General features: G+C 41.1%; 6 protein-coding genes across 7 annotated transcripts; 5 read left to right on the plus strand and 1 right to left on the minus strand.

Annotated features, from left to right (window-relative positions):
* Nucleotides 1–206: 206 nt before the first annotated feature.
* Nucleotides 207–2670, minus strand: lsm1 (LSM1, U6 small nuclear RNA associated). The gene is made up of 4 exons (XM_063490134.1): nt 2502–2670; nt 2283–2351; nt 2011–2126; nt 207–691 (listed from the first exon to the last, which is right to left on the minus strand). The coding sequence occupies exons 1-4, from the start codon at nt 2545–2547 to the stop codon at nt 521–523; spliced, it is 402 nt and encodes a 133-aa protein (XP_063346204.1). The 5' UTR covers nt 2548–2670; the 3' UTR covers nt 207–520.
* Nucleotides 2671–3175: 505 nt separating this feature from the next.
* On the plus strand, nt 3176–7040 carry bag4 (BCL2 associated athanogene 4). Its single transcript, XM_063489337.1, has 5 exons — nt 3176–3435; nt 3953–4072; nt 4260–4490; nt 4677–4946; nt 5253–7040. Exons 1-5 carry the CDS (start codon nt 3358–3360, stop codon nt 5706–5708), a joined length of 1155 nt encoding a protein of 384 aa, XP_063345407.1. The 5' UTR covers nt 3176–3357; the 3' UTR covers nt 5709–7040.
* A 557-nt stretch (nt 7041–7597) lies between these two features.
* On the plus strand, nt 7598–8767 carry LOC134638228 (dual specificity protein phosphatase 26-like). Its single transcript, XM_063488750.1, has 3 exons — nt 7598–7776; nt 8269–8480; nt 8571–8767. Exons 1-3 carry the CDS (start codon nt 7598–7600, stop codon nt 8765–8767), a joined length of 588 nt encoding a protein of 195 aa, XP_063344820.1.
* Nucleotides 8768–11156: 2389 nt separating this feature from the next.
* LOC134639229 (alpha-1-antitrypsin-like protein CM55-MS) lies at nt 11157–13872 on the plus strand. Its single transcript, XM_063490345.1, has 5 exons — nt 11157–11766; nt 11878–11945; nt 12042–12235; nt 13451–13598; nt 13678–13872. Exons 1-5 carry the CDS (start codon nt 11157–11159, stop codon nt 13870–13872), a joined length of 1215 nt encoding a protein of 404 aa, XP_063346415.1.
* Nucleotides 13873–14686: 814 nt separating this feature from the next.
* On the plus strand, nt 14687–18977 carry carnmt1 (carnosine N-methyltransferase 1). 2 transcript variants are annotated; one of them, XM_063489734.1, is made up of 8 exons: nt 14687–14826; nt 15172–15367; nt 16457–16623; nt 16805–16945; nt 17058–17236; nt 17593–17706; nt 18113–18216; nt 18309–18977. In XM_063489734.1, exons 1-8 carry the CDS (start codon nt 14687–14689, stop codon nt 18504–18506), a joined length of 1239 nt encoding a protein of 412 aa, XP_063345804.1. In that variant the 3' UTR covers nt 18507–18977. The 2 variants fall into 2 exon arrangements, with proteins under 2 accessions (XP_063345804.1, XP_063345805.1); XM_063489735.1 differs by having other exon boundaries at nt 14716–15367; nt 16454–16623.
* Nucleotides 18978–21305: 2328 nt separating this feature from the next.
* Nucleotides 21306–22805, plus strand: wu:fa19b12 (uncharacterized protein LOC560551 homolog). The gene is made up of 2 exons (XM_063489553.1): nt 21306–21790; nt 22039–22805. Exons 1-2 carry the CDS (start codon nt 21419–21421, stop codon nt 22198–22200), a joined length of 534 nt encoding a protein of 177 aa, XP_063345623.1. The 5' UTR covers nt 21306–21418; the 3' UTR covers nt 22201–22805.
* Nucleotides 22806–24401: the final 1596 nt, after the last annotated feature.

Genomic DNA, 24401 nt, shown 5'->3' on the forward strand with positions numbered 1-24401 from the left:
CTAACGTGATCTGCTTGGTGGTGTCTGTGGCGCCATCATAAAAAAGGGCACCGGGCCCTGTTTGACCCAAAGTGACGAGCTTCACATCCCTTTAATGCATGACACCCCTCCCACCCCACACAAGTAGAGCTTCCATCATGAAAAATTAAACTCTTTAATGGGGCAAAGCACTAGTCCTGCCCCCCCCCCCCCCTCTCCAATAGCAGTTCCACATTATTTAAACATTTGCCACATGATGAAAGAATACAAAGTGCTATTGATTCTTAATTGTCAACATAGTGATTTCAGAGAAAAAAAAAGATTTTTTTTTTTTTAAACTTTCTTGACTTGACACCCCCCACCCCCCCTTACAAAACTCAAATTAAATCGATACAGTACATCACAGTAGCTTGACTAAGTATAATGGTGTGTCCTGCCCACTTAAAAACAAAAAGTCAGGCTCCCATGCGCTCTCAGGTTCAACTTCAAACTTATCAGTCCAATGCCAACTGAGAAAGAGGCCCACGGCAACTAGGCTGCGTTAGTATTCATCTAGGTTGTCAGCTTTGGGTATGGACAGGCCTCGGTCCTTCAGGACCTGCATTTTGACTTTCTCTGTCTCCTGTTTGGCTTGCTGCTGCAGCCGCTGCTCCTCTAAGATCTCTTCAATGGAGACTTGCTGCAGCACCGTGTCACAGGGCTTATCCATGTCCTGTAAAGACGAGAGACCGTGTCACATCTTGCACAGGCCTGAAACACTCAGATAATACTACTGAACACATTTTAATTGGAATTACTGGGTGTTCTGTAACTTTGAATTATTACTAATAAAATACCTGATCAAAAATTTGATTATTGACAAACAATCTGATTACACTAATGAAGCAAACAAGTGTCTTTATCAAACACAAATAATGTGGAAGAATAAAGTGAACCTCTGTGCTAATGATTTCTCCAAAAGCCATTTTCTTTTTCCAGTTAAGGAGGACAGGTTGCACACCTGCCACTTCCTAGAACTGAAGGCATGAAACATCTGCAAATCTTCAAGAAGACTGCATGGTTCATGCCAACCATCAATCACAAACTGCTTTCTGATAATAAGCAGCATGAACAGAAATGCTGTTCATTCATGCTTGACAAACATTCTCAAAACTATACATAAATGAATGTGTGCAGAAGATGTCGTATGCTGCGACTATGTGCCTTTTTGTGCTTCAATATCATTGCTGATATGACACAGGATTTGATGATTTGCCAGATGCAAGCTCACCAAAAGGCACCAAGTAGTTAATCACTGCCGTTCCATTTCCATCAGCATTTCAGAACAGAAATAAATTAACAATCAAATGAACCTAATCATCAGGCAAATGTCACAAAAGGCAGCAACATCTTCTAAAGCGCTGAGAAGCAGATCAGAGTACAGGTACTGTCGAGCCTCTGCTATGACTGAAGCAGTTTTACGTCATGACATGCTGCACTGTTACAGCATGATGTGGATCCCTTTAACAGCAGAGTACTGCTGTCAAGCATTAGATAGGAATAACAGAGTAAGACGAGTTCATGAATCACTTTTGCTCAGTGTGCTGGCCTTGAAGGTCCTGTGTCACCGCAGTGTCCCTGTAATGCGTCACCTTGGCTGTTGACGTACATCAGACAAGCATGATTAAGGAGAGTCAGATGTTAAGGATGCATCAGCAGCTTGCACTGTTGCCTCTTAGAAAGGAGTTTGAGCCCGACAGTCTTTCTGGCATCTGTTTGTGCATGTTAGGTTAATCGGTGATTCTAAATTGGCCCATGAATGGCTGTGCATCTCTCTGAGAGAAAGGCCAGATCTCACTCTGTGTCAACTGGGATAGGCTCCAGCCCGAGGACCCTTAGCCACCATTTATGTCAACCCCTACTCTCACAACTGTATCAATGCAGTGTGTGAAGGACATAAGGAAATGTAAGCAACAATGTCTACTGAGCCTTACTTTGCATCCTTCTGACCATTTCAAAAACCAAAGTGAAAACGAGATTATGTCTACTTACTATCTCTCCAAGCAGCACCACATTTTCTCCTCTCACGATGAATATTCCTCTGGGGATGTCACCAAACTTTTTGCCCACGTGGATGCGCTCAACTGTCTGGTGAAAAACTAAATTGGCTGGAGGACAAAAGAACCGGGGTAAATAAAGAGCAGAAAAGAAGAGACCCGATCATGGGAATCATAATGACAGATAAACTGAGCCTGCTGTAACCAATGCAGTGACCCGACTCAGAAAAACAATACTAAAGGTGGATATAATTAAAAGAGTTTTACCAAACTGATCAATGCTTCTCAGGTAACCAATCAATGTTCTTCCATCTCGGAGGAGCACCAGGTGCTTCTCTGCGGGATACAAACAAGAGGAGCAAGTTAAATGACAATTTAAACCCGCTGCAGATGATCCAGATTGCGTCGGACACGATGCTGCACATCTTGACACGATTATTTCTTTTTAAACCAAATCGGCTCCATCAAATCACTCCTCCAACTTACTATCGATGTCGTCAATGAGGCTTGCCGTCCCTGGTACGTAGTTCATCTTGTGCTGCTGCTTATTGGAGTCTTGTATCTATATATACCGTCAAGCCATTAATGTTTCAATACATGTTTCTCACAAAATTAGCACAGGAAGCGTCTTTATACACGCCAGGGATGAACTTCCTGTAAGCATTTAACCCTTTGTGCGCTGTCGATTCACTACATTTCTAACACGCAGGTACGGCCCTTTAAAAAATACATCTTTAAATAAATATAACTTCAGGCATCGGTGGGTTTTGAAGATTAAAATAGCAGTTAATGTTTTTAAAATGTTATTTTTATGACCTTTTCCCCCATTGGCTAATAACGTCTACTGGCGCGCATGCGTCGGCAAAGATCGTATATACACAACAATGGTCACAGAGCCGGAACAATTCAAAACGCCGTACATTATGTAAATAAATGTATATTTTTGTTGAAATACGCCCAGAAAATAGACGTTTGACGTCTTAAAATCATATCATAAATTTATAGCTAGTGTAATGAGGGTAGACCCTGGCGTTACTTTCTCCGTCCAAATGTTGGTTGTGCCAGAAAAAATCTGGCGGAGTGAGACCTCTGTAAGTTTAGCAGTGCTCGCTATTAAAGGCGCAGCACGGGGGTGCTCACGTCATTCAGTCGTTTCCCGACTTCAACCGAGGGGTCCGCACTTGTATAGGAAAACGGCAACATTGCTGCTGGCGTTTCAGACGACCTGACACATCCGATAAGTAACGCGAGGCTTGCTGCAGATTTGTTTCCCCCCCCCACAATGACAGATGACAGGGCGGCTGCCGGTAAGAGCGCTTAGTCCAAGCATCATCATTATCAAATGCAGTCCAATCTGAAACCCGGCTGGCCCTCGACTTGCAACTCGGGAAATAATCACGGGAACTGGAATAACAGTATGGTAAGTAAGTGGACACAGCTCAGACATATTCTCGTGGTATTCACACTCTCTTTTAGTGTCTTTAAACCTTAGAGAAAAACGTGAATTTGTGGTCGAGATCATTTTCAGCCAGCTCGCACAAAGCTCTGTCTATGCTAGCTGCGCGGCTAACTGAGCTAACTAGCATTATGTAATTGTAACGGCTAAGGACAGAGTTCAGCTGTTTTCCGGGACTTTTACGTTAATCTTGACGTGACGCCACTGTTAATAAGACTCCACGTGTTTGAAAGAATGAGTGAGTATTTCGTGTCTTTCTTGTGACATGTTGGGCCCTTTTATTTCCGGTCAGTTTTACTTTACTTAAGGATTTTGCATAACTGGTTCCGCAGGCAGATGAATCAATGTCCCTGTTTGCACAGTTATTGTTTGTCCTGGGATGGGTAGTGACGTTGAAGGCGTAGTTTTAAAGTTTTGTGTCATACCAATGTCTACTTGTAAGTACTCTGGTGCCAACCATGCTTTGTGACTGTATTTGCAGGATGCTCCTCAGTATCCAGGCTACCCTCCACACTACTGGTATCCTCAGTCTCATTCCACAGGGCACTATGCAAATACCTATCCCTCTGGATCAGATGTTCAGCCACAGTACAATCCACAGGTATGGATATACAGATGCAGCATAACCAGTCCCTCTAACTCTAAGGTTGGGTTAGTGGATTCATGCTTAAATGTCTTTAATTTATATTTTCATATTAACATCTATCGTGTCAAAGTTGTTGTGTCTCTGATGGATTTATACTTTTTATTTTAAATAACTAGGTCCCCTTCTTGTGTTTTTCACATAGGTAATGCCTGGTGGTTATCCAAACGGCCATGGAGTCTACAGTCCAGCACAGAGTCAGTATTCAACAAGTGGTTTCCACCCATCCAACCCTTTCTACTGTGCTGACCCTCAAAGACCAGCTCCGGGTTCTTATCCTAACCAAGGCTGCCATGCAGAGCAAAGCAGTGGGTCTTCTGGACAGCCTCACTCTCAACACCAACATCATCACTATCCTGGGCCACACTGCCAAGGGGTTGGTGCATTTAAGCGCACACAGTGTTCAAATATAACAATAGTTTAAATAAAGTCTTACAAATGAGGTATATTATACAGTGTAATTTTATTTTTATTTATTTTTTAATCTAAAAACAGATGTCATTTTCAAACGCAAAAGAAACTTTTTCTGAATGTGAGACATTTGTCTTATTTCTGCTCTCAGGGTCCTGGATATCCTCCCGGACCGTACCCTCACTACAGTGAGAGTGGCCATGCATTGCCTCCAAATCCCCCATACCCAACTGGTCAGTCACTTCATCCCAGCCCGCAGGCTGATGCATGGGGACACTCTGGTCCATATGTACCCTCACAGCAGCCATGGCCGCCAGGGCAACAGCCTCCACAAAACCATTATGGGAATCCAGTCCGTCCACCACATCCTCCAGCGTGGCCAGGAACTGGAACAGGTGCTCCTCCACCGTACCAGCCCAAGGTAAGCATCTTAAGAAGTTTGTTTGTTTGTTTTGTTTTGGGGTTTTTTGTGAAACACAGATGTGCACACAATGTATTACAACTGTCATGATGAACTGTAAAACTAGAACAGCCATTGCACTTTGTTTTCTGTAATCACACGTCTATTCTGGGTGGATAGCATCTGTTTTTGGAGGGATTCAATTTTCTAAAAATTAAATACCAAATTTTGCTGAAGTATATTTATTTGAGTCAGTTTACAGCCTGTATCCTTATATTATCAAACATTTTTAAACGCAATCTTTTTCAAACTCTTGTGTTAATGTAGGACCAACAGCACCAACGCGCCCCACCGGTGGGACCTAAACCGAAGCCAGCACCATCCCCGAATCCCCCCAGTGGTAATCCTACTGAAATAAGTTCTCCTCCACAAATGTATAAAACTGGGAGAGGTGATCCTAATGCTTCGCAAGCTGAGGCCCCGCCTTTGGTTCCAGCGTCAACTCCAAGTCAGGCTGGCCCTCAGCCCCTGAGCGATAACCCCAGTCTGGCTAAGGTCCAGCAGGTCATGGCCAGAGTACTGCTGCTTCAGGAAGACGTTGATGAGTTTGTTGGCAAAAAAACAGACAAGAGTTATCGTTGTCTGGAGGAACTGCTTACCAAAGAGCTGCTGGTGCTAGACTCTGTGGAGACTCAGGGACAGGAGAATGTCCGGCAAGCCCGAAAGGAGGCTGTACAGAGAATCCAGGCCATTCTGGACCAGCTGGAAAAGAAAGCTTTCTGAGCTGGACTTGTTTTGCTTGTGGGTCCCTTTGTTTTCATCTTCCTGATCTTCCATGGACATGTTCAGGTTCTTGTCTTCTTTTGCTGACCAGTGTTGTAGGGATATTTTTTTTTTTTTTTTTTTTTTCCCCCCATCACCATGTTACTATAGAACACCTGGGAAAGGTGGCATGGACCAAAGAAAAAGACACAGCAGTTACTGGCACGTGGAATCAAACTTTGAAGCCTAATAATGCTGGTATAAAAGGTATGGTGGTATTAGACGTGAAAGGTCTTGGTTGTCTGCGTCAGCCTCAGTGAGTGACTCTATCAGCTGCAAAAGCAGGAGCGAGTCACTGGAAGTTGAACTTGTGTAGTGCCACATTGCAGCTCTCTGTTGTCTCTGACTCATGACGCAGATTATCATCACGCTGTCCCTCAGGAATGTGGGTCAGTTTCAGTCTGATCCAAAGTGTATCAGCTCTTGCACTTCTTTAGCAGTCTGTCGTTTCATCTCATGGTCCCTTTGCATGATCAGGAAATTGTGCTTTCGCCTAATAGAGTAAATACATTTTGTCCATAGCCATGTACCTCTCCATGCCTCCGCCTCTGTAGGTGTAGTGATTTCTTTTGTCTTTTCTTTTTTTCTCACTCAGTTTAAGCCCTGCATGCACTGTAATGTCAGATAGGCACTTGATACAATCATGATATCAGAGCTCAGAACTGGGCCTTGAGTGTAGCAGATTAGTGAAAATCCCCCAGAAGATTGCTGTTCCCAATTATTTCATCTTTTTTGATGAAGACCTAGAATCAGACCTACATATGTATGCCATGTGTTTCACTGATAAAGACTTGATTAAGTATGACTGGACAAGCTGTTCCTTTTCTCCATCTTTGAACATTCAAATATATATATAAAACTGAAATCTCTACTTGAACATTTTCAGTCATGTTTTACGCTGAAGGACAAGGTTGGATTAAATGTTTTTTCTTTCTGTCCTTTTGATAATGAGGACAAAAATCTATGTTTATATCAAACGGATTTTTGTGTGTGCATCACTGTCCATTTTCTTGTGTGTGTATGTATGTTTTGTTTTTCCCTCCTCAGACATTCTTGATGTGTTTTAGCAAAAAGTGCCATATTTAAGAGGATGGTTTTATATAATTAGGAGAAAAAAAAATATAAAAATATCACAAGGTTTGCATGGAAAAGAAAATCATTTTCTGTGTGTTCATTTCCCCTTCTGCTCAAATGCAGCTCGCTGTGTAGTTTTAGATCTAATGCATGTTTCCAACATAAGATGGGGAATTTTGCCTGATAAACAGTGAAAAGATCACAAGTGAAATGTGGGAGGGGGGCAGAAAAATGATTAAATGTCAGTATATTTTTTTAACTTTTGATCAAATTAGTTTTTGCTTTGCCTTTACCAAACACATGAATATCAGACGGTTTAGGTATCGGTCATATAACATTTCTAAATGTCGTTCAGTTTTAAAAATTGGAAGACTGCTTATTTTTATCAAGTAGAAACTGGTGCTTGGAGGTCACACTGCCTTCAGCTGCAGGCCTGCATTGAGCTCTTTAAATAGACAGCTATTTGGACGCAAAAGCATTAATGCCCGCCCATGAAGGCTCCAAGTGCAATCTAATTTAATTCAAGGGTCAAATGGCCTGACAACACACAGGACACCCTCCGGTGAGTGAATCTGAGCCAAACAAGCCTGCTCCACTTGAGTCACTGGTTACAGACGACCAACTGTGGAATAATTTGTTTGCAGTTTTCTTCATCAGCGAAGCTGTAAAAGGTAGTCTCTGCAAACTCTTCCATAACTTTTTCACCTTTTAAACTTTTTGCTTACCCTTAGCAAATCATTACAAAAGATAAAATTGCCATGTCGACAGAAAAAGCGATGTCCTATACATCAAAACTTCCTGTGTGGTGGAATGCAGAGCCGCCTCCGCGGAAATTGGAAATTGACCTGAGTTCACCTGGATTAGCTGTGTTTGAGTTGGAAAAACTCTTGTATACTGGCAAAGCCATAATCAGTCATGCAGATGAAGTGTGGCCTAGGCTGTACATTGGTGACCAGTAAGTAACTCCTCTTTATTTCTTTTGATGAACTCTGACATAATCTAACTGCACCTATTCCTCTAGCATTAGTATTTACTTATATACAGTAGATTCAAATTGAGATTATGACTCTGAGGAAACTTCCCGACTTGTAAATCTCCAAATGTTTTTCTTGTGTTGAGAGAGTCATCTTACACTTAGTAAAAATACTCAAATCAGTAAAAGTCCTGGATTCACTCCACATACATGAAAGAGGAGCTGATCATAAATCTGATTCAAATGCAGAATGAGTAACGTGACATTTGTCCTGCTGCGTTCCACAGTGGGAACTTGCATAAACTACAACAACGCCATCTAAGCGTTTCCACTGATGCCTTGGCATGAAAGCACGTCTCGAATGTTCGAACTCGCATGCTTGAAGTGTTTTTCTAAGGATCAGTTTATCACGATGAAATATTGCATACATGCCGTATAACCTACTGTCTGAATACAGAGTGGTGTGTTTTCCAGACACAGTGCAGAGAACCAGGCTGATTTGTACAAGAATCACATCACTCACATCCTGAACGCAGCTCACAGTAATCGTAAGGGACAACCAGATATCTATGAGGGAATGAAGATCACCTACATGGGCATAGAGGCTCATGACTCCTGTAACTATGACATGAGTGTCAACTTCCAGGCAGGAGCAGACTTTATCCATAGAGGTCTGAGCAGAGGAGGTAAGAGGAGAAGGTTAAAAATGATATAAATACAGTTCAAAGGCAAATAGATTTGATGTGTGGAATTTAACATAATATTTCTCTGTGAAGGCAAAGTGCTGGTCCACTGTCATGTAGGAGTGAGCCGCTCTGCCACCCTGGTCCTGGCTTACCTGATGCTGAAGCAGAACCTCACTCTTGTCAAGGCTATTTGTGCTGTGAAAGAGAGCCGTGGTGTGATTCCTAACCGAGGTTTCCTTCGACAGCTCATCAAACTGGACGAGCAGCTCTTTGGCAAACATCGCTGAAACCCGTCTAACAGCATTACTAGTCACCTTTCATGGGTCCAGAAGATTGATCTTTAATGTCAAGATGATATGTGTTGCATGAAAGATTTCTTGCTTTTTACTTTGGGGTCTTACAGCATGTGATCCTTTCTTTAGTCTTTATTGTTATGAACGTTAAGATAAAAACATTAAATTTGTACATGTTAAATGGACTGATGTTTTACAAGATGTTTAGCAGTCAGCTTAATTTACATAAATATTGTGGAAAAGTTTTGAGCCACCACTGATTTCTTTATATGTTGCTTTTGAGGAACCAAACCTTTTTCGTAATTTTTAAACGTGGTCTTGATCAATAGTTCTGTAGGCTTTCTGAAACTCTTTCTTTGGACATTGGCTGCTTCTACCTGACTATTTTCAGAGGAATGTGTTGTTGTTGTTGTTTTCTAATGTTGTTAAGCCATTTAACACTGACTCATGGATCACTTCAGTATAAAAAAGGCACCTAACTCAATGAATGGACCAGTGTGAGAACTAAAGGAGAAGTGCCAGGCCAAAAATACAAAAAGCTATCTACAGCAGATGCAGCATCTGAAAGTCATTGTCTGTGGAAAAAGGAACAAATCCTGACCCGATTTATGTTTTGGGCACTTCAGGTGATCCATCTACTATTCGCTGAAGCCTCATCAGAAATGTTCTCATTGGAAGGCTGAGATCTTTTAAGATGCCATTTTTAATTCTTGCCAAATTACTCAAGAGCTCTACAGAATATCAGTGGCAACAAGTCTTATGGAATGAATCCAAACTTGAAATTTTGGGTTCAAATTGTTGCCAGTATGTACGAGGAAGGTCAGGAGAGAGGGACACTAGAGATCTGAGAAAAACGATGGAGTTGCTGTCATGGTTTGGAGATTCATTTACGACAGTGGTGTTGATGATCTTGTCAAAACCAATGAACACAGAAAAGTGCCATCAGATTTTGACCCACTATGTAATATCATCTGGAAAGCATCTGGTTTGTTATTGCTTCATTTTTCAGCATGACAATGATCACAAACACACTTCCGCCACAGTCAGAGTATACCTGGACAGAAAAACACACAATGCAACATTATCAGTCATGGATCTTCCTCAGAGCTGGACCTCAACGTTATTGAAGCAGTCTGGGATCATCTTGACAGAGAACAGAACAAAGAAGGTCTTTCAAGAAGCAGGAAGAGCTATTTCTGAAGACTACTTACAGAAAATGCAAGAAAGCAGCCTAAGAGTGTTCAGGCTGTGTTGAAGAGTAAAGGTAGTCATACCAAATATTAGCATTCAAGCTTTGTTAAGCTCTGTTTTTGCCTTAGATAGTGTATTAACATGTATTTTTGCATTTGTTTCGATAACTGTTTTCCCGTTTTCCCAACAAAATACTAAGAAATAATGGGTACCTCAAGACCTTTGCACAGTAATGTGGCTCCATGGTTCCTCTTAATGGCCAAATATTAAATGCGTTTTTCAGCACTGCACTGAAATCAGTGCCCGTTTTTAACTCGACTAATAGCTGATACAGAAATAAAGAAATTAACTTTTTAAAAGTGTTTTAGTGTTTCATTGCACAACAGATAAACATTTCTCTCTGACATCAGTGTTAACAGGGTGATATCAAAGTTCAGCTGCTATACTGTATAGCACACCTGGTGATTAGTGATCACCTATGGCATTTTTTGTACCCCTGCGTTAACAAACAATGGCTTTTCTGTGCATTCTGTGTAAACTCAGTTTGATGCCATGATTACAGGGGAGTCATTGCGCAGAACAAATGCAGAGGTTGAGCAAATAAGAGGCTCAGACAAAGAGCAAACAAAGTCAAAGTTCGGCCTGATCGTCCTCATAAATAGAAGGTCTCCCTCTGTCCAGCTTTACTCTCTGTGGTTGATAATACATACAGTGAGCTCCAACCAGAAGAAGGTAAGCGATATGTTTTTTTAATAGCGTGTTTAACTGTCCCGCCATCAGATGCACGGTTATATTTAATATGTAACATCTGTAGACTGTAAGTTGTAACTTTGATTTTAAGCTCTTCTTAATGACGCTGAATATTTGCAGCTAATTATCATGAAGTCTATAAACAGATTTAACCAGCCCATACACAAAACAGCCAATTTGGATTTTAATGTAAGTAAATTCTGATGGGTGAGCAGAAGTAGGCAACATTAGGGATTAAATCTGGCCCCTCCGCTTCAAATGAGTGAGGAGATAAAGAAACACAGAAATTTGTTGGGAATTTAGCAAAAACTGTTGCAGCATAGCGTGTTGGTCAGAAACTCAGTTCACAGTACGAAAGAGCAAAACTGACTGTTTTCAGGAGCAAATATTGCATAACCCACATGAACAAACAATCACTTTTGAACTTTTGTCTCAGTTGACCATGATGCATGCAGCCTTGGGTATCTGGATCTTATCAGCAGTATTCTGCGTGGGTAGAGGCCATCACCATTTGGGCCATGCCAATGAAGACCAAGAAACTGACAGCAGCCTCTCACAGGTGTCCACAGCAAACAAAGAGTTTGCCTTCCGTCTGTACAGAAAGTTAGCAGCTCATCCCGACTTTCAAGGCAAAAACATCTTCTTCTCACCAGTCAGTATTTCTACTGCCTTGGCTGCCTTGTCCGTAGGAGCCCGGGGGGAAACCCACCGGCAGCTTTTCAGTGGTCTAGGTTTCAACAGTTCCCAGCTCATGCAAGCAGATGTAGATCAGTCCTTCCGTACGCTCCTGCAAAACGCAAAGAGTGGTGATACCAGTGAGGGGATTGCCGTGTTCGTGGACAACCGTTTTAAGCCGCAACCCGAGTTCCTGGAGGTGTTGAAGCAGTCCTATTTTGCCGAAGGGTTTAATGTTGACTTCACCCAAGCCACGGAGAGTGTCAGTACCATCAACAAGTATGTGGAGACCAAGACCAATGGGAAGATTGACAAGCTGGTTGAGAGCCTGGATGTAAACACAGTCATGTATCTTATCAGCTACATATACTTTAAAGGTAAGAGGTCAACTGAGATGAGACTTGGCTGGTCTCTCTTTTATTCCAAGGTTTAAGTTTGATGTGTCATCTGTAACGTGTGATTTATTTCTGCTCATAACCGCAAAACAGGAAAGTGGGAAACTCCGTTCAATCCTCGGAACACCAGAGACGACCATTTCCATGCGGAGAACGTTCAGGTTCAAACAGCTGATTCAGAACTGAGATGAGTTGCAATAATTATACATCACTGCGCCTAATTCAACCTGTTTTCCAATAAACTGTCACATTTCCAGGTTCCAGTCCAGATGATGAATATGGAAGAGGATGTTGATATTTATGATGACAAGCCCATTAACACAACAGTCCTCCACCTGCCCTTCAACGGCACCCACTCCATGCTGCTGATGTTGCCTGATAATATGGCAACGCTGGAGAACGCCATTAGCCCGGGCCATGTCAACAAATGGCTGAAATGGAAGAAGCAGAGGTTGGGTAGAATTTCAAATCATGCTTAATTTCTTGGTTTAGACACATTCATCATATTTACATATACTTAAAAATTTTAAGATTAAACAAAGAAAGCTAGAGTAAAAATGAAATGCAGTTTCTAAATGATGATTTCATTTATTAAGTGGAAAAAACTACCCATTCCCGCCCATCCCTATGTGAAAACGTAATTCCCCTCTAAACCTAATAACTGCTTGGGCCACCCTTGGCAGCACAAAGTGCAATCAGGCGTTTGCAGGGATTCTGGCCCACTCTCAAACACATTGGAGTTGTTGTTTTTTTTAAACATGAAATCCTTACTTCAACTTGACCACTCCAAAACCTCTATGTTGTTTTGTTTTTTTGGAGCCAACCAGAGGTGGATTTCAGTTGGTGTGTTTCAGATGATTGTCTGCTGCATAACTCAGGTGTGTTTGAGCTTCAGGGTGCAAAACATTCGCCCTCAGACTTTTCTGGTAGAGAGCAGAACTCATGGTTCGACCAATTACAGGAAGTCTCCCAGATGCTGAAACAGGAGAGCAGCCCCAGACCATCACACTGCCACCATCATGTTTCATTGTTGCTATGATATTCTTTTCATGGACACTGTCTTAGTTTTACGCCAGATGTAACAGGACTCAAACCTTCCAAAAACTTCAGCTTTGTCATGTCAGTCCACATACTGAAAGTCTTGGGGATCATCAAGATTTATTTACTTTTTGGAAAAAGCTTTGTAACCCTTTCCAGACTGATAGGTGTCACTGACTTAGTTCTCCAGCAGTTTCTTTAGATGATGTGTTGCTTTTTGCGATCTTTTAGCTTCACTTTGTCAGACAGGTTTTATTTTAGTGATTTCTTGATTCAACAGGTCTGGCAGTAATCGGGCCTGGGTGTGGCTTATGAAATTGTGTTTAATCGTGTGGTTAATCACAGTAAATTCATGTTTTAACAAGGAGGGGCAGTTTACGACACAGGGGCAGGCAGGTTTGGGTAGCTTTTTTTCTGTTTATAAAAGAAATGATCCTTTAATAACTGCATTTTGCATTCACTCAAGTTATCTTTGTCTGATGTTAAAATTTGTTTGATGATCTGAAACATAGAAGTGTGACAAACATGCAAAAACTAAGAAATCAAGAAGAGTAAAAATACTTTGTCATACCCTGAATATGTTTGTCGGATGAATATCAATACTATTGATTCCTTTCACAAATTTTAGGAGATACAGCATATATGTTCCAAAGTTCTCCATCAAGACTTCCTACAAACTGAACAAAGTGCTGACTGAAATGGGAATGGCAGACATGTTTCGTGATAGTGCAAATTTGACCGGTATTTCAGAGGGGCATAAAGTGGCAGTCTCAGAGGTAAGGACAGTGTTATTAAACACACATTTCTCCCTTTTATTCCATCCTCTCACATGTCTCTCACTCCACTGCGCTGTAGGTGGTACACCAAGCCACCCTGGATGTTGATGAGGCTGGAGCCACAGCAGCAGCTGCTACACGAGTCCGTATCATGCTCATGTCCCTCCGGATTGTCCCGGTCTTGAAGTTTAACCGCCCATTTATGGTCATCATCACTGAGCGTAACACGGAAAACATTGTTTTTATGGGAAAGATTATTAACCCAAACATCTGATGGAGGAAATGCTTTGTGTTCTTCCATGGTTGTTGCAGTAAACAGAAAATACTCGGAAAAACAAAACAAAAACAAAAAACACTCACTTGTCATGTCTCTTCCTTTATGACTGCATGGTTTTAGTATTGTTCTACATGTTTTTGACAAGTAGAAAATAAAATACAAACAACAGGATTCCCGGCATCAGCTTTTCTCAGGGGTAAACAATAATATAGCATGTTTTCAATCATCTTTATTAATAATGATGCGTTAATGTGTGACATGCATAGATTTTACACATTTCTGCACTAACACACTTGGAAACCTCTGGGCCAGGCACGTGGAAAACCAAAAAAGGCGTGAGATAAAGATGCATACGTCTTAAACTATCAAGTCATGCACTATTGCACTTTATGTCAAAAAAGACTGAAAAGACTAAATAGTCATTTCAATATTTCACATTTTATTTGACTGTGAGTACAAATAGCGTTTATTACATGTTATTACATTAAATACATTTTATTTATTCTCTTGAAAGGTGCATGCCAGCAAACAGAGTATGTTTTCTGAGTTGAGTTCAGAATGCTTTTACTGAGCTGAGTTGCATTATTGTCTCTATTTATTTTATATTTGTATAATATTGTATTCATTTATTGTATTTATGTAAAATAAATTGTTAATTTATAGATTTTTTTAAAGTCAAAGTGTAGTTTAGTCACCTGACGCTACGTGGCAGCACTGCACCTCGTAGAGTCTGCTGCGCTGAAAACCAATCAGAAGAAGAAGAAGTTTGCCTCGCTTTGATTGGATGTGAAGGATTTTTTTTTTTCAAGATATGGCTGAAACAACAGGACAAGAAGGAGCTAAAGGTGGACCACATTATATAAAAGAAAGAATAAAATACAGCCCGGAGGAGGAGGCCAGGCTGGAAAGGAAACATTTCTGGAGAATAATTGATGCTTTTAGATATTACAGGTATGAAAAGGTGTTTTGAAATAAAGACAGGCCGCGGGTGTTTTGTGTCAATACATGGCAGTGTTAGCAAATAATAGCATAGAGAAGAACACAAAGTCTAAAGGAAAAAAAGGGCTTACTGATGTGCTTAAACTGTATTTAAACGTTAAATAGCGACACCTACTTTTGAACTAACTCTGCTCGCTGCATTTGACCTCTTTTGATCAGCCCTTTCTGCCTTTCACACTGCTCACAACACACTTAAATACAGTGAAAGAGAAAAAAAGTGAACCTTGTGCACAGCATGGTTATGGTGATCAGTGTAGCTGGTGAAGCCTGGGTCTCAGCTCTGTGTCTTCCTGCCAGGATCCATGTTCAGGAGCAGGTCAAACGCGCGGAGCGTCAGTTTCAGAGTCTTCCGCAACACCACCAGGATCTGCTGCCGCACGTTTTGTCCAACCTAGCCCAGATTGGCCAGTGTGCGGACCACAACCAGGAGGTGCTGCAGGCTATCGTCCACCACAGCCTCCACATGTTTGAGAACATGGAATACGGAGAGAGGGTATGACTTAAATCTGCTGTATGAACTGTAATCACAGATCCAGAGCTGGCTGTTTCTACTTTTTTTTAGTGTTTTGTCTTTTTCCTGTGATTAGTAAGGCGAAAGTGAGGACAACTATGAAAGAGATGAAGAATAGAAAGGCAGTTTGAGCTGGATGACTTACCTTGGGTGGTATAGAGATGTGTGCAGGAGAGGGCAGTGCACTTTTTAACTCAATCTTTTGAGTGAGAGGATGCCTGAGGAATGAAGAAGTCTACTGCTTCTGATTTTCAAGAACAAGCTATGCAGAGCTGTAGCAACTACAGAGAGATAAAGCTGATGAGCCAGGATATTGGACATGTACGAGGACAGCGAGACAGTGGTGAGGTTGAGGTAAGAGTTAATAATCGGTTGGAGTTAGGTGTGCCTTTTCTTGTTTGCAGTGATGATGAATAGATGAGGTCAACCAGACGTTTCCATGAGTTATGATTTATTGCAGACTTCACTGTGATTTGTAGTGAGAGTAGAGAGCAGGAGGAGAAGAGCCTTAGAGGTGGAGGTATGCTCTGGAGAAAAGAGGAATGAAAGTCAGTAGAAAAGCAAGGCCAAATGCATGTGTGTATGAGAGGGAGTTACCTGGAAAGGTGAATCTGAAAGGAGTAGAGGTAGTGAAGGTGGATGAGTTTAAATACCTGGGGTCAACCATCCAAAGCAATGGAAAGTGCAAAAGATACATGGAGAAGAGAGTGCAGGGAGGGTGGAGTGGGTGGAGATGAGGGTCAGGGGTGATTTGTGACCGTAGAACAGCAGCATGAGTGAAAAGGAAGGCTTACAAGATGGTAGTGAGTCCTGCTGTTATGTATGGTTTGAGCATGGTGGCACTGACAAAAAGACAGGAGGCCAAGCTGGAGATGTTAAGGTTTTCATTGAGTGTGACCAGAATGGATAGGATTCATGGATGTAGTGAAGGAGACCATGCAGATGGTTGGTGTGACAGAGGAGGATGCTTGGAATGGGATGAGATGGAGGCACATGATCTTCTGTAGTGACCCCTAAAGGGAGCAGATGAAAAAAGACTGTGACTTAATTATGTCTCCATTCTTTTAGCAGGAGGATCCAAGGAAGATTCGTCCATCCTCTACATTTGACATGGACAAACTTAAGTCCACCATAAAACAGTTTGTGAGAGACTGGAGTGAGTCAGGCCAGGCTGAGAGGGACTCCTGCTATAAGCCCATCATCCAAGAGATCCAAAGACTTTTCCCAAGTGATCAATAGTAAGGAGCTTACATGGTAAATTGGACACACACATGCATGCCAATAAAGAGAAAGTCAGTGTTGCTGAATATGTGCATTCAGCTTTTTGTGTGCTATAGTTTCAACATCTTGGTGTGATTATGTGACTTACACAGTTTTTTTCTATGTGATATGTGCATTTTGTGCATTTTATTATATCAGTGATGTGTCTAAGGTGAGCGTGCTGGTTCCGGGTGCTGGGCTTGGCCGTCTAGCCTGGGAGATAGCTCGGCTGGGTTACATGTGCCAGGGAAACGAATGGAGCTTCTTCATGCTCTTCTCCTCAAACTTTGTTCTCAATAGGTAACACTTACACAGAAATGCACAGGCTGAACAGACACCTTAACTAATATTTTCTTTTGCGTCTGTAATCGCTACTCTTACTCTCCTTGTCAATCTTCACTGCTCTATTCAGGTGTGAAAAGGTGAATGCTCTGACACTCTACCCCTGGATCCATCAGTTTAGCAACAACAAGCGATCCTCTGACCAAACACGACCAATCAGATTCCCTGATGTCAACCCTCAGAGCTTGTCACTAAGTGCAGACTTCTCCATGGTAGCAGGGGACTTTGTGGAGGTCTACAATGAGCCAGGTAAATAAAATGTATCTTTAACCTATGAGATATCTCTAAAAAAGGGACCAAACTTTACTCATGTAGGTCGAAAGTATACATTTTTACATCTACAAAAAGCACAATATAATTGACTCAAACTTTTCAATGTGGATGTACTATAAAATATGCTCACTGGTTACTTCATTAGGTACATTTTGCTTCTGCTGGTTTGGATTCCCTTTGCCTTCATAACTGCTTTAGTTCTTGATGGCACAGATTTAACAAGGTGCTGGAAACAATGAGTACATCTCACTCATGTCCACCTTAGTAATATTAGTAATAAAAAAATGCATAAAAGTATTAATAAAGATTATTATATTGTGTGTTTCTGGCAGAGTCCTGGGACTGTGTGGCTACCTGCTTCTTCATCGACACGGCTCATAATGTGTTGGAGTATGTGGAAACTATCTGGAAGATTCTTAAGCCTGGTGGAGTGTGGATCAACCTGGGTGAGTGTCCGTATTCAAACTATTAATAACTACTGCAGGTCCTCATTAAGCTAAGCTAGTTATAGTTGCTGCATCTTATCATCCCCCCCCCCCCCATTAAGGCCTTATTAGATCTTCTTCACTCACTCTGTAATATCTTTTTATAGGGCTGGATTTTGTTCACATTAGTAATTATTTATGTTGGACTTGTTTTTTTTTGTTGTTGTTTTTTTTTTTGAGAGAAAATGAGCCGTAACAATAAATAGAGGGGATCTTTATACTTCAGTTTTTTTCTTTTTCAGAGTTTTAAAACAAAATTGTTTTGATTGAATAGAAAGGAAACACAAGTCTTGCTTTCACATGGATGCGATTTTCTCCTCTTAAGTCGGTGAACTTAACAGTGTAAATGTTCTTTAATATTTTTAAGGTCCACTGCTGTATCACTTTGAGAACATGGCCAATGAGCTCTCAGTTGAGCTTAGCTACGAAGACATTAGGACAGCAATGGTCAGATTTGGCTTCCACATCGAGGTAACCCGAAGACCTAAATATTACCGCCTCAGCAATACGCTTGTCCGAAACCTTGTTCGAGAAGTAAAATTAAATTAAACTTCCTCCTGCAGGTGGAGAAGGAGTCAATGCAGACCACCTACACAGAGAACGACCGGTCGATGCTGAGATACGTTTACGACTGTGCCTACTTTGTTGTGCGGAAGCCTGCAGAGCTGCAGTACTTTAACGGTCAAAACGAAGACCAGCTACAAAACTCTCCACCGGCTGCTAAGTCGCCACGCCGAGAGGGTCCCGACAGCCCGACGTGACAAGATGTCCTTTGACAAAACCAAGTGAAAGCATAAGAGCACAATCCTTGGCTGAGAAATGACAACAAAGGAAAAGGAATTTTTTCCTTTTGGCCAGATATATTTTTAAAAATGTCTGCCCGAATCCACAAGACCTTGAAGTGGCTCAAAATGGGGAATGTAATATGAAGTAAGGTGATGTGATATGAAGTAAAGTGATCTGTACCATCTGAACAAAAGTCAAAATACTGGGTCTGAGATGAATCACTTACCATTGGCTGCTACTTTGTGTTTGTGGTTTGTGTGTCAGCTGCTGGCCACGAAGACCATCATTTTGTTTTTAGTGTGTGCATGTGATAGGAGAATGTGATGTGAATGCCTGCTTTTGAAATCTTTCCTTTTTTTTCTTTTTTTCTTTTATGTGCCAATAACTACATCTAATATTTTTTTTATATTGTTTGTTTTGGACTGTCATCACACTTTGAAATAAAGCCGCACATTTTAAAAATGTGATTCTCCAGTTTTACTTAAACACATTTTCAAATACATTAACACCAACATAACAGAAAAGACGGCAACAGGTCGACGATATCTAGAATCTCTATATACAAGTGTCATCTTGTGAATATTGCCAATATAAACAAAGGTAGTAGAATTTGAAGAATCTTTTTTTAATAGAAGTTTGACCTTATTGGAGGTCAAACATAGTTTTAAATAGCTCTATATAGCACTATTATAACCTTCAGATCAATCTATTGACCTTAAAGGAGAGGTCAGAGGTCAAATGTGACTTTTTATTTATAATCTTTATAAGGTGTCCCAAAAAGTTGATTCTGTTTATCTGGACGTAGTGTTTTCAGTGGGAGAAAGGTTTTTGTCATTAATCTAAGTGACTTCTTTAGTTCAGCTGACTGCAGGTTTCCCCAACCTTTAAACAGTACATCTCTATAATGACTGAAATTAGCACCAATGACTAACAATATGGTGCGTGCTTTCTATATGTCGACAACACACATGACACTTGTCATGTAAAAGGCTTTTCTGTCAGTTTTCGACCAATAAATCATTGAGCTGACCTTGAAGACGTTGGTGGTTGTAAGCAAGATTTTAATGGATTGTTATCGTCAAAACTTTTTGAGTTATTGTTTTTACAGACAGAATGACACATGCATGCAAAAGCTACCAACAACACAACCTCCTTGGCGGATGTAATAAATACTAGTGACCTGGATCCACTGGCATCCATACATGCCCATGGCATACCATTGGCTCCACCATGTTTGATAGATGATGTGGTTATGCTTCAGGGCTCCTTCTCCATACTTTTCTCAAGATTATAAGTAAATCTTGGTTTCATGTGTCCAGATATTTTTTTCCAGAACCACACAGGCTCTTTTAGATGTTTTCTGGCAAAGTCTAATCTGGCCTTCCTGTTCTTGAGTGTAACCAGTAGTTTGCATGTTGTATTAAAGTCTTGGTATTTTCCATTCACAAAGCCATCTCTTGATTAGTAGTAGCATTTAGTAGACATTCCTACCTCCTTGACAATGTTCTTCACTAGGATGGATGTTGTGAAGGAAAAAATTCTGTGGTCAACTTTAATTGCCTTTGGCAGACTTCCATGTCTGGCCTATGCATGTTTTTGCGTTGCTGATTTTACCACTCATAAAGTGTTTTGTCATCTCTCTCAGAGGTTTATTTCGGTTTGTCAGCCTAATGTATGCTTTTTCTTTGGGCTTTATATTGAGAGTTCCAGTGAACAGCTCCCAAATGCAAGTCCAAAACTTGGAATCACCTCCAGATAATTTATCTCTTTAATTTATCATGTAATAACAAGGGAACCAACCTCACCTGGCCATAAAACTGCATGAAAAATTGTCCAATCAGTTTTCAGGTTCTAAAAATGGAGGACTGTATATAAAAAAACACAGGCTCTCCTAAATTATTAATGCAGAACTTTTACCAAACCCCATGAATCTGAAGGCCTGCACTTCAGTCACATCTCAAGTGTTTCAGCTGAAAGATGTTGAAGGACAAAGATCATGAGGTCAAAACAGAGCAGAGATATAAGCAAAAAGCACAAATGTTTGGTGACAATTAAATATCAAATAATTAATAATCTATTGATTATTAATTATTAATAATCTATTAATTATTAATTATTAACTGAATTAATTATGTTTTTCTTTAAGTGACTTGAAATGATGGATACATTTTAGGTGTCTAAATAAGTTATGCCAGGCACAGTGCTGGTAGTATTTCATAGGCTTGAAGATAGTTACAAATAGAAAGCTATGGATTTGTTTTTTGATATCAGCCTTTCAGACCCAGCTAGGAAAGCAGTGCATTAAGAGCGGTTGTAGTGAGAAATGAGACAGAATGTATGCACATTTAGATCTAATATGTGTGACTGGTCAATACTTTTTCTCTGCTTACTTGGGAGTTTAGGTTGTTCTTTGCACTCAGTGGTTAGAAATAGGGGTCTGATGTTTAGGGAGTAGCATGGATCAGATAGCAGGCCAGTGAAAGGCTCTATCCCATTCTTCACGCTCTTTGAGGTGTGTTCGTACTCCTCAGGGCTGGTCCACTGTTAAAATGCATTAAGGACTTTCCTCACCCAGTGTGGTCTGTGTTTTTGTGAATGCACATATTTTCCTGAGCCCTGATGTACACAAACCAATGAGTATCAGGCAGTGTTATAAATTGCAGGAAGTAGGTGAGAGTTAAGTGATTGGAGCCTGGGTGCTCTGGGCGGGGCTAGAAAGCGGTGCTCTATTCTGATTGGTTCTTTGCAATAATTCTACTACCGGTGCTCCTCATTTCGAGATCGTGCATCGGTAAACACGCTCCTGCGCACTTTCGGTGTTATCCACAGGGATAATCACAGGGATTTCAGGTTTTCTGTGCACATCGGTGGCGTACCGGCAGACTGCATGGCAAAGAGGCGCGCCGAGGACACCCTGCTGCACAACTCTCCCTCCAAGAGGTGTTACCGCTCCATTTGCGCTGTTGACATACAGGCGGAGAGCATGGCTCCGTCCGGGGGCGTGAGTCCGCCGTCCCTCCTGGCTTTGCTGGGGACCCGCTGCAGAAAGAGGCCGCAATATTTCGACGAAGAAGAGACCGCTTCTTATCGCAAGACTTCACACTGCGATGCCAGGAAGCGTGCAGTAAATGTTTCGGCGGTGCAGACGTCTGGAAGTTTCCAGGACCGTCGCAGCTCCAGCTCAGTCACGAGCTCCCAGAAACGACCACGAGAGGACAGCGAGGAGCCAGATACCGCTGTTCCCAAATCTAATGATAAAGTAAGTTATTGAGAATATAACAGAAGTCGGGGATGTTCACGGCAGTTTTAGCGACCATGCAATACAACTGAATTTGGTGTAATTACAGTAAGTGTCCACTAGATGTCACCATTTACACATTCTAGACTTGTTTTTAGTGTAAATGGTGTATACCAGTGAAAAAGGGGACTGATTGGTCAGCAGGTAACAAAATGTTGCCACTGAGTTGCGTTTGGACGTTACATTTCTATCTGTCTGTTCCCTTTCAGGCTGATGAGGACGCAAACACTGAAGACTGCACTTACAACTCCTTCCAGTATTGGAGGGTGCCTTTACCTCAGCTTGACCTTTCACTGCTAGAAGATGCAAGCGACCACTCCAAAACAAAAGACAAGTCAAAAGCATCTTCTTCTGACGCCATGGAGACTTGAAGATGATTGGTACAGCGAGGCCTATTGAAAGCAGCCTCTCCCCGTTTAAAGCAAGGGAACATGATGAGGACAATGTGATGTTCTTCAGCAAATAGAGGCATCAAGAACAGGTTACTTGAAATGCATCAAGGTGAGATGCGATAACCGAAACCTGCCAAGGCTGCCCCTGTAGAGCAATACAGGCTTTATTTATTTATTTTTTTCCCCCTTAAGTGGAAAACAGTCTAATGCAAGATTTCACAGACCTAAGTGGAACTTTTTTCAAACCTTTTACAGATCCAGCAGCTTTGTGTGACCAGCATTTAGACAGCCTGATAACAGCAGTGACTGATCTCCCATGTTCAATGCTGAGTCCTTACTTTGCAAACCTACAGTTGAGTAGGATTATATAAACATGTGTCTAACTAATTAGAGATCTAATTAAAGATGTATGCTTGGTCTGCAGATAATAGTTGCCTTTCAGAACAAATTTGGTCCAGTTGTGTAGGGTTGCACTTGTTAAATTGTGTGACTGAACTGTAGATGTTTTTTGGTTGTACATTTATTTAGTACACATCTGATTGCCAGTTAGAGATGGTTGTTACATGCCTTTGTATTCATTGGCAATAAAAAAATATATATTTGTGACTTTTCTTTTAATTGTTTGGTTTTATTTATGGTTTTATTAACGATAATGCTGACCACCCTCTACACCACATACTGGACAGGAAGCGGTGAACCATCTGTAACACATTCATACCACATGTATTCACATTTTATTAGGTCTGAAAGATTGTGGCCAAAATAATAATCATGATTGTTTGTCACGATTATTCAAATAGTGACAAAAAAATGTTTTATTGCACTGTAACAAAAAAAATGCTTTCACATCTGTTAAGGTTTTTGTGTTAAAATTCAGCTGGTCCTCCTTATTCATCTAAATTTGGTACAATATTGAATTAGCACTTTTGGCACAACTCTCACAGCTCTCTTTGCATACCATTTCTGTTTGGTTAACATCAGTTGTGCAGGGAACAGCTGTGGTTGGCGTATCCAGGCGGTCAGATGTTGCATTATAAAGCACTTCGGTTTTAAATTTAAAACAGTGGACCGGGCATCGGATAATTGTGCAGCCATAGGCTGATGTATGCACAATTACAAGAACTGAGCTGAAAATCAGCTGCAATGGCTCTGATGCAGTGATGAATCTTCAGTTGACTGCTCCCTCAAGAGGCCACCACAGTGAAACATCTGCTTCTATCTGACCCCATCAAGAGCATCCTCTTCTGTCGCACCAACCCTGCACGTGCTCCTTCACTACGTCCATGGATCTTCTTCATGGTCTTCTTATGTCTTGCTGCTCCTTTTTCAACATCCTTTGTCCAATGGGTTGAAAAATCAAAATTTGAAATTTTCTGTAGGAATTGCCATGAGAATGTAAAGAGAAGGGCAGGAGAGAGGTGTAAAACATGACCGAGGCTGTGTCATGTTTTGAGCTGCAGTTTAGCCAGTGGTGTTCTGGAGGTTGTCAAAACTAATGCAATTATGAAAGCACAACAGATTTTGATTCACCATATATCACCATTTGGAAAGCATCTGATTGGCAGTGGATTCATTCTTGCATGATGATAATCTCAAACACATGTCGGTACGGTATAAATATACCTGAAAAGAAACCCACACTGGAACACTATCTTTCATGGATTGGCCTCCTTAGACCCCAGACCTCAACAATATTGAAGCAGTGTGGGATCCTGGTGATAGAGAACAGATCAAAAGGCAGAAACAAGTAAAGACGAACTTTGAATGTGCTTCAAGAAGCTTGAAGAACTGTTCCTGAAGACTACTTGAAGAAATTACAAGAAGGTTTGCCTAAGAGAGTTTGACTTTGAAGCTCGCTAGAATTGTCAAAACTCTGGTTTTGCCTTATATATCATATTTACATGTGTGTTTGGATGTTTCAATAAAACTGAACCTGCACCTATTTCTAAATTTCCTAGCTAAATATAAATATTTGAGGGGTAGCTCAAGATTTATCTATCTGACAGACATCTGCCATATATTATTATTGTTATTATTAATATTATTATTGCAATGGAAAAATTGCTCTTCTGTCCTGACTAAGTATACAACCCTGTTTATTTCACTGCCACTGCAGGCGTTTTGAGCCTCACTTGGCTGTGTGAAACTTTGCTTGAGCCAGAGCTGGCAACGACACTCAA

The sequence above is a fragment of the Pelmatolapia mariae genome, linkage group LG12 (assembly GCF_036321145.2).
Source record: "Pelmatolapia mariae isolate MD_Pm_ZW linkage group LG12, Pm_UMD_F_2, whole genome shotgun sequence".
NCBI lineage: Eukaryota > Metazoa > Chordata > Actinopteri > Cichliformes > Cichlidae > Pelmatolapia > Pelmatolapia mariae.

What these genes read in the sequence shown, in the direction of transcription:
- LOC134639229 (XM_063490345.1), top strand. Translation starts at nt 11,157, where the DNA reads ATGATGCATGCAGCCTTGGGTATCTGGATCTTATCAGCAGTATTCTGC. An exon ending in CAGCTACATATACTTTAAAG is followed by an intron (nt 11,767 to 11,877) that starts GTAAGAGGTCAA and finishes ACCGCAAAACAG; the next exon opens with GAAAGTGGGAAACTCCGTTC. An exon ending in ATAAAGTGGCAGTCTCAGAG is followed by an intron (nt 13,599 to 13,677) that starts GTAAGGACAGTG and finishes ACTGCGCTGTAG; the next exon opens with GTGGTACACCAAGCCACCCT.
- wu:fa19b12 (XM_063489553.1), top strand. Translation starts at nt 21,419, where the DNA reads ATGGCAAAGAGGCGCGCCGAGGACACCCTGCTGCACAACTCTCCCTCC. An exon ending in TTCCCAAATCTAATGATAAA is followed by an intron (nt 21,791 to 22,038) that starts GTAAGTTATTGA and finishes GTTCCCTTTCAG; the next exon opens with GCTGATGAGGACGCAAACAC.
- bag4 (XM_063489337.1), top strand. Translation starts at nt 3,358, where the DNA reads ATGCAGTCCAATCTGAAACCCGGCTGGCCCTCGACTTGCAACTCGGGA. An exon ending in AGCCACAGTACAATCCACAG is followed by an intron (nt 4,073 to 4,259) that starts GTATGGATATAC and finishes TTTTTCACATAG; the next exon opens with GTAATGCCTGGTGGTTATCC. An exon ending in CTCCACCGTACCAGCCCAAG is followed by an intron (nt 4,947 to 5,252) that starts GTAAGCATCTTA and finishes GTGTTAATGTAG; the next exon opens with GACCAACAGCACCAACGCGC.
- LOC134638228 (XM_063488750.1), top strand. Translation starts at nt 7,598, where the DNA reads ATGTCCTATACATCAAAACTTCCTGTGTGGTGGAATGCAGAGCCGCCT. An exon ending in AGGCTGTACATTGGTGACCA is followed by an intron (nt 7,777 to 8,268) that starts GTAAGTAACTCC and finishes TGTGTTTTCCAG; the next exon opens with ACACAGTGCAGAGAACCAGG. An exon ending in TAGAGGTCTGAGCAGAGGAG is followed by an intron (nt 8,481 to 8,570) that starts GTAAGAGGAGAA and finishes TTCTCTGTGAAG; the next exon opens with GCAAAGTGCTGGTCCACTGT.
- carnmt1 (XM_063489734.1), top strand. Translation starts at nt 14,687, where the DNA reads ATGGCTGAAACAACAGGACAAGAAGGAGCTAAAGGTGGACCACATTAT. An exon ending in GATGCTTTTAGATATTACAG is followed by an intron (nt 14,827 to 15,171) that starts GTATGAAAAGGT and finishes TCTTCCTGCCAG; the next exon opens with GATCCATGTTCAGGAGCAGG. An exon ending in ACATGGAATACGGAGAGAGG is followed by an intron (nt 15,368 to 16,456) that starts GTATGACTTAAA and finishes TTCTTTTAGCAG; the next exon opens with GAGGATCCAAGGAAGATTCG.
- lsm1 (XM_063490134.1), bottom strand. Translation starts at nt 2,547, where the DNA reads ATGAACTACGTACCAGGGACGGCAAGCCTCATTGACGACATCGATA. An exon ending in GAGAAGCATTGATCAGTTTG is followed by an intron (nt 2,127 to 2,282) that starts GTAAAACTCTTT and finishes TTTGTCCTCCAG; the next exon opens with CCAATTTAGTTTTTCACCAG. An exon ending in TGGTGCTGCTTGGAGAGATA is followed by an intron (nt 692 to 2,010) that starts GTAAGTAGACAT and finishes TCGTCTTTACAG; the next exon opens with GACATGGATAAGCCCTGTGA.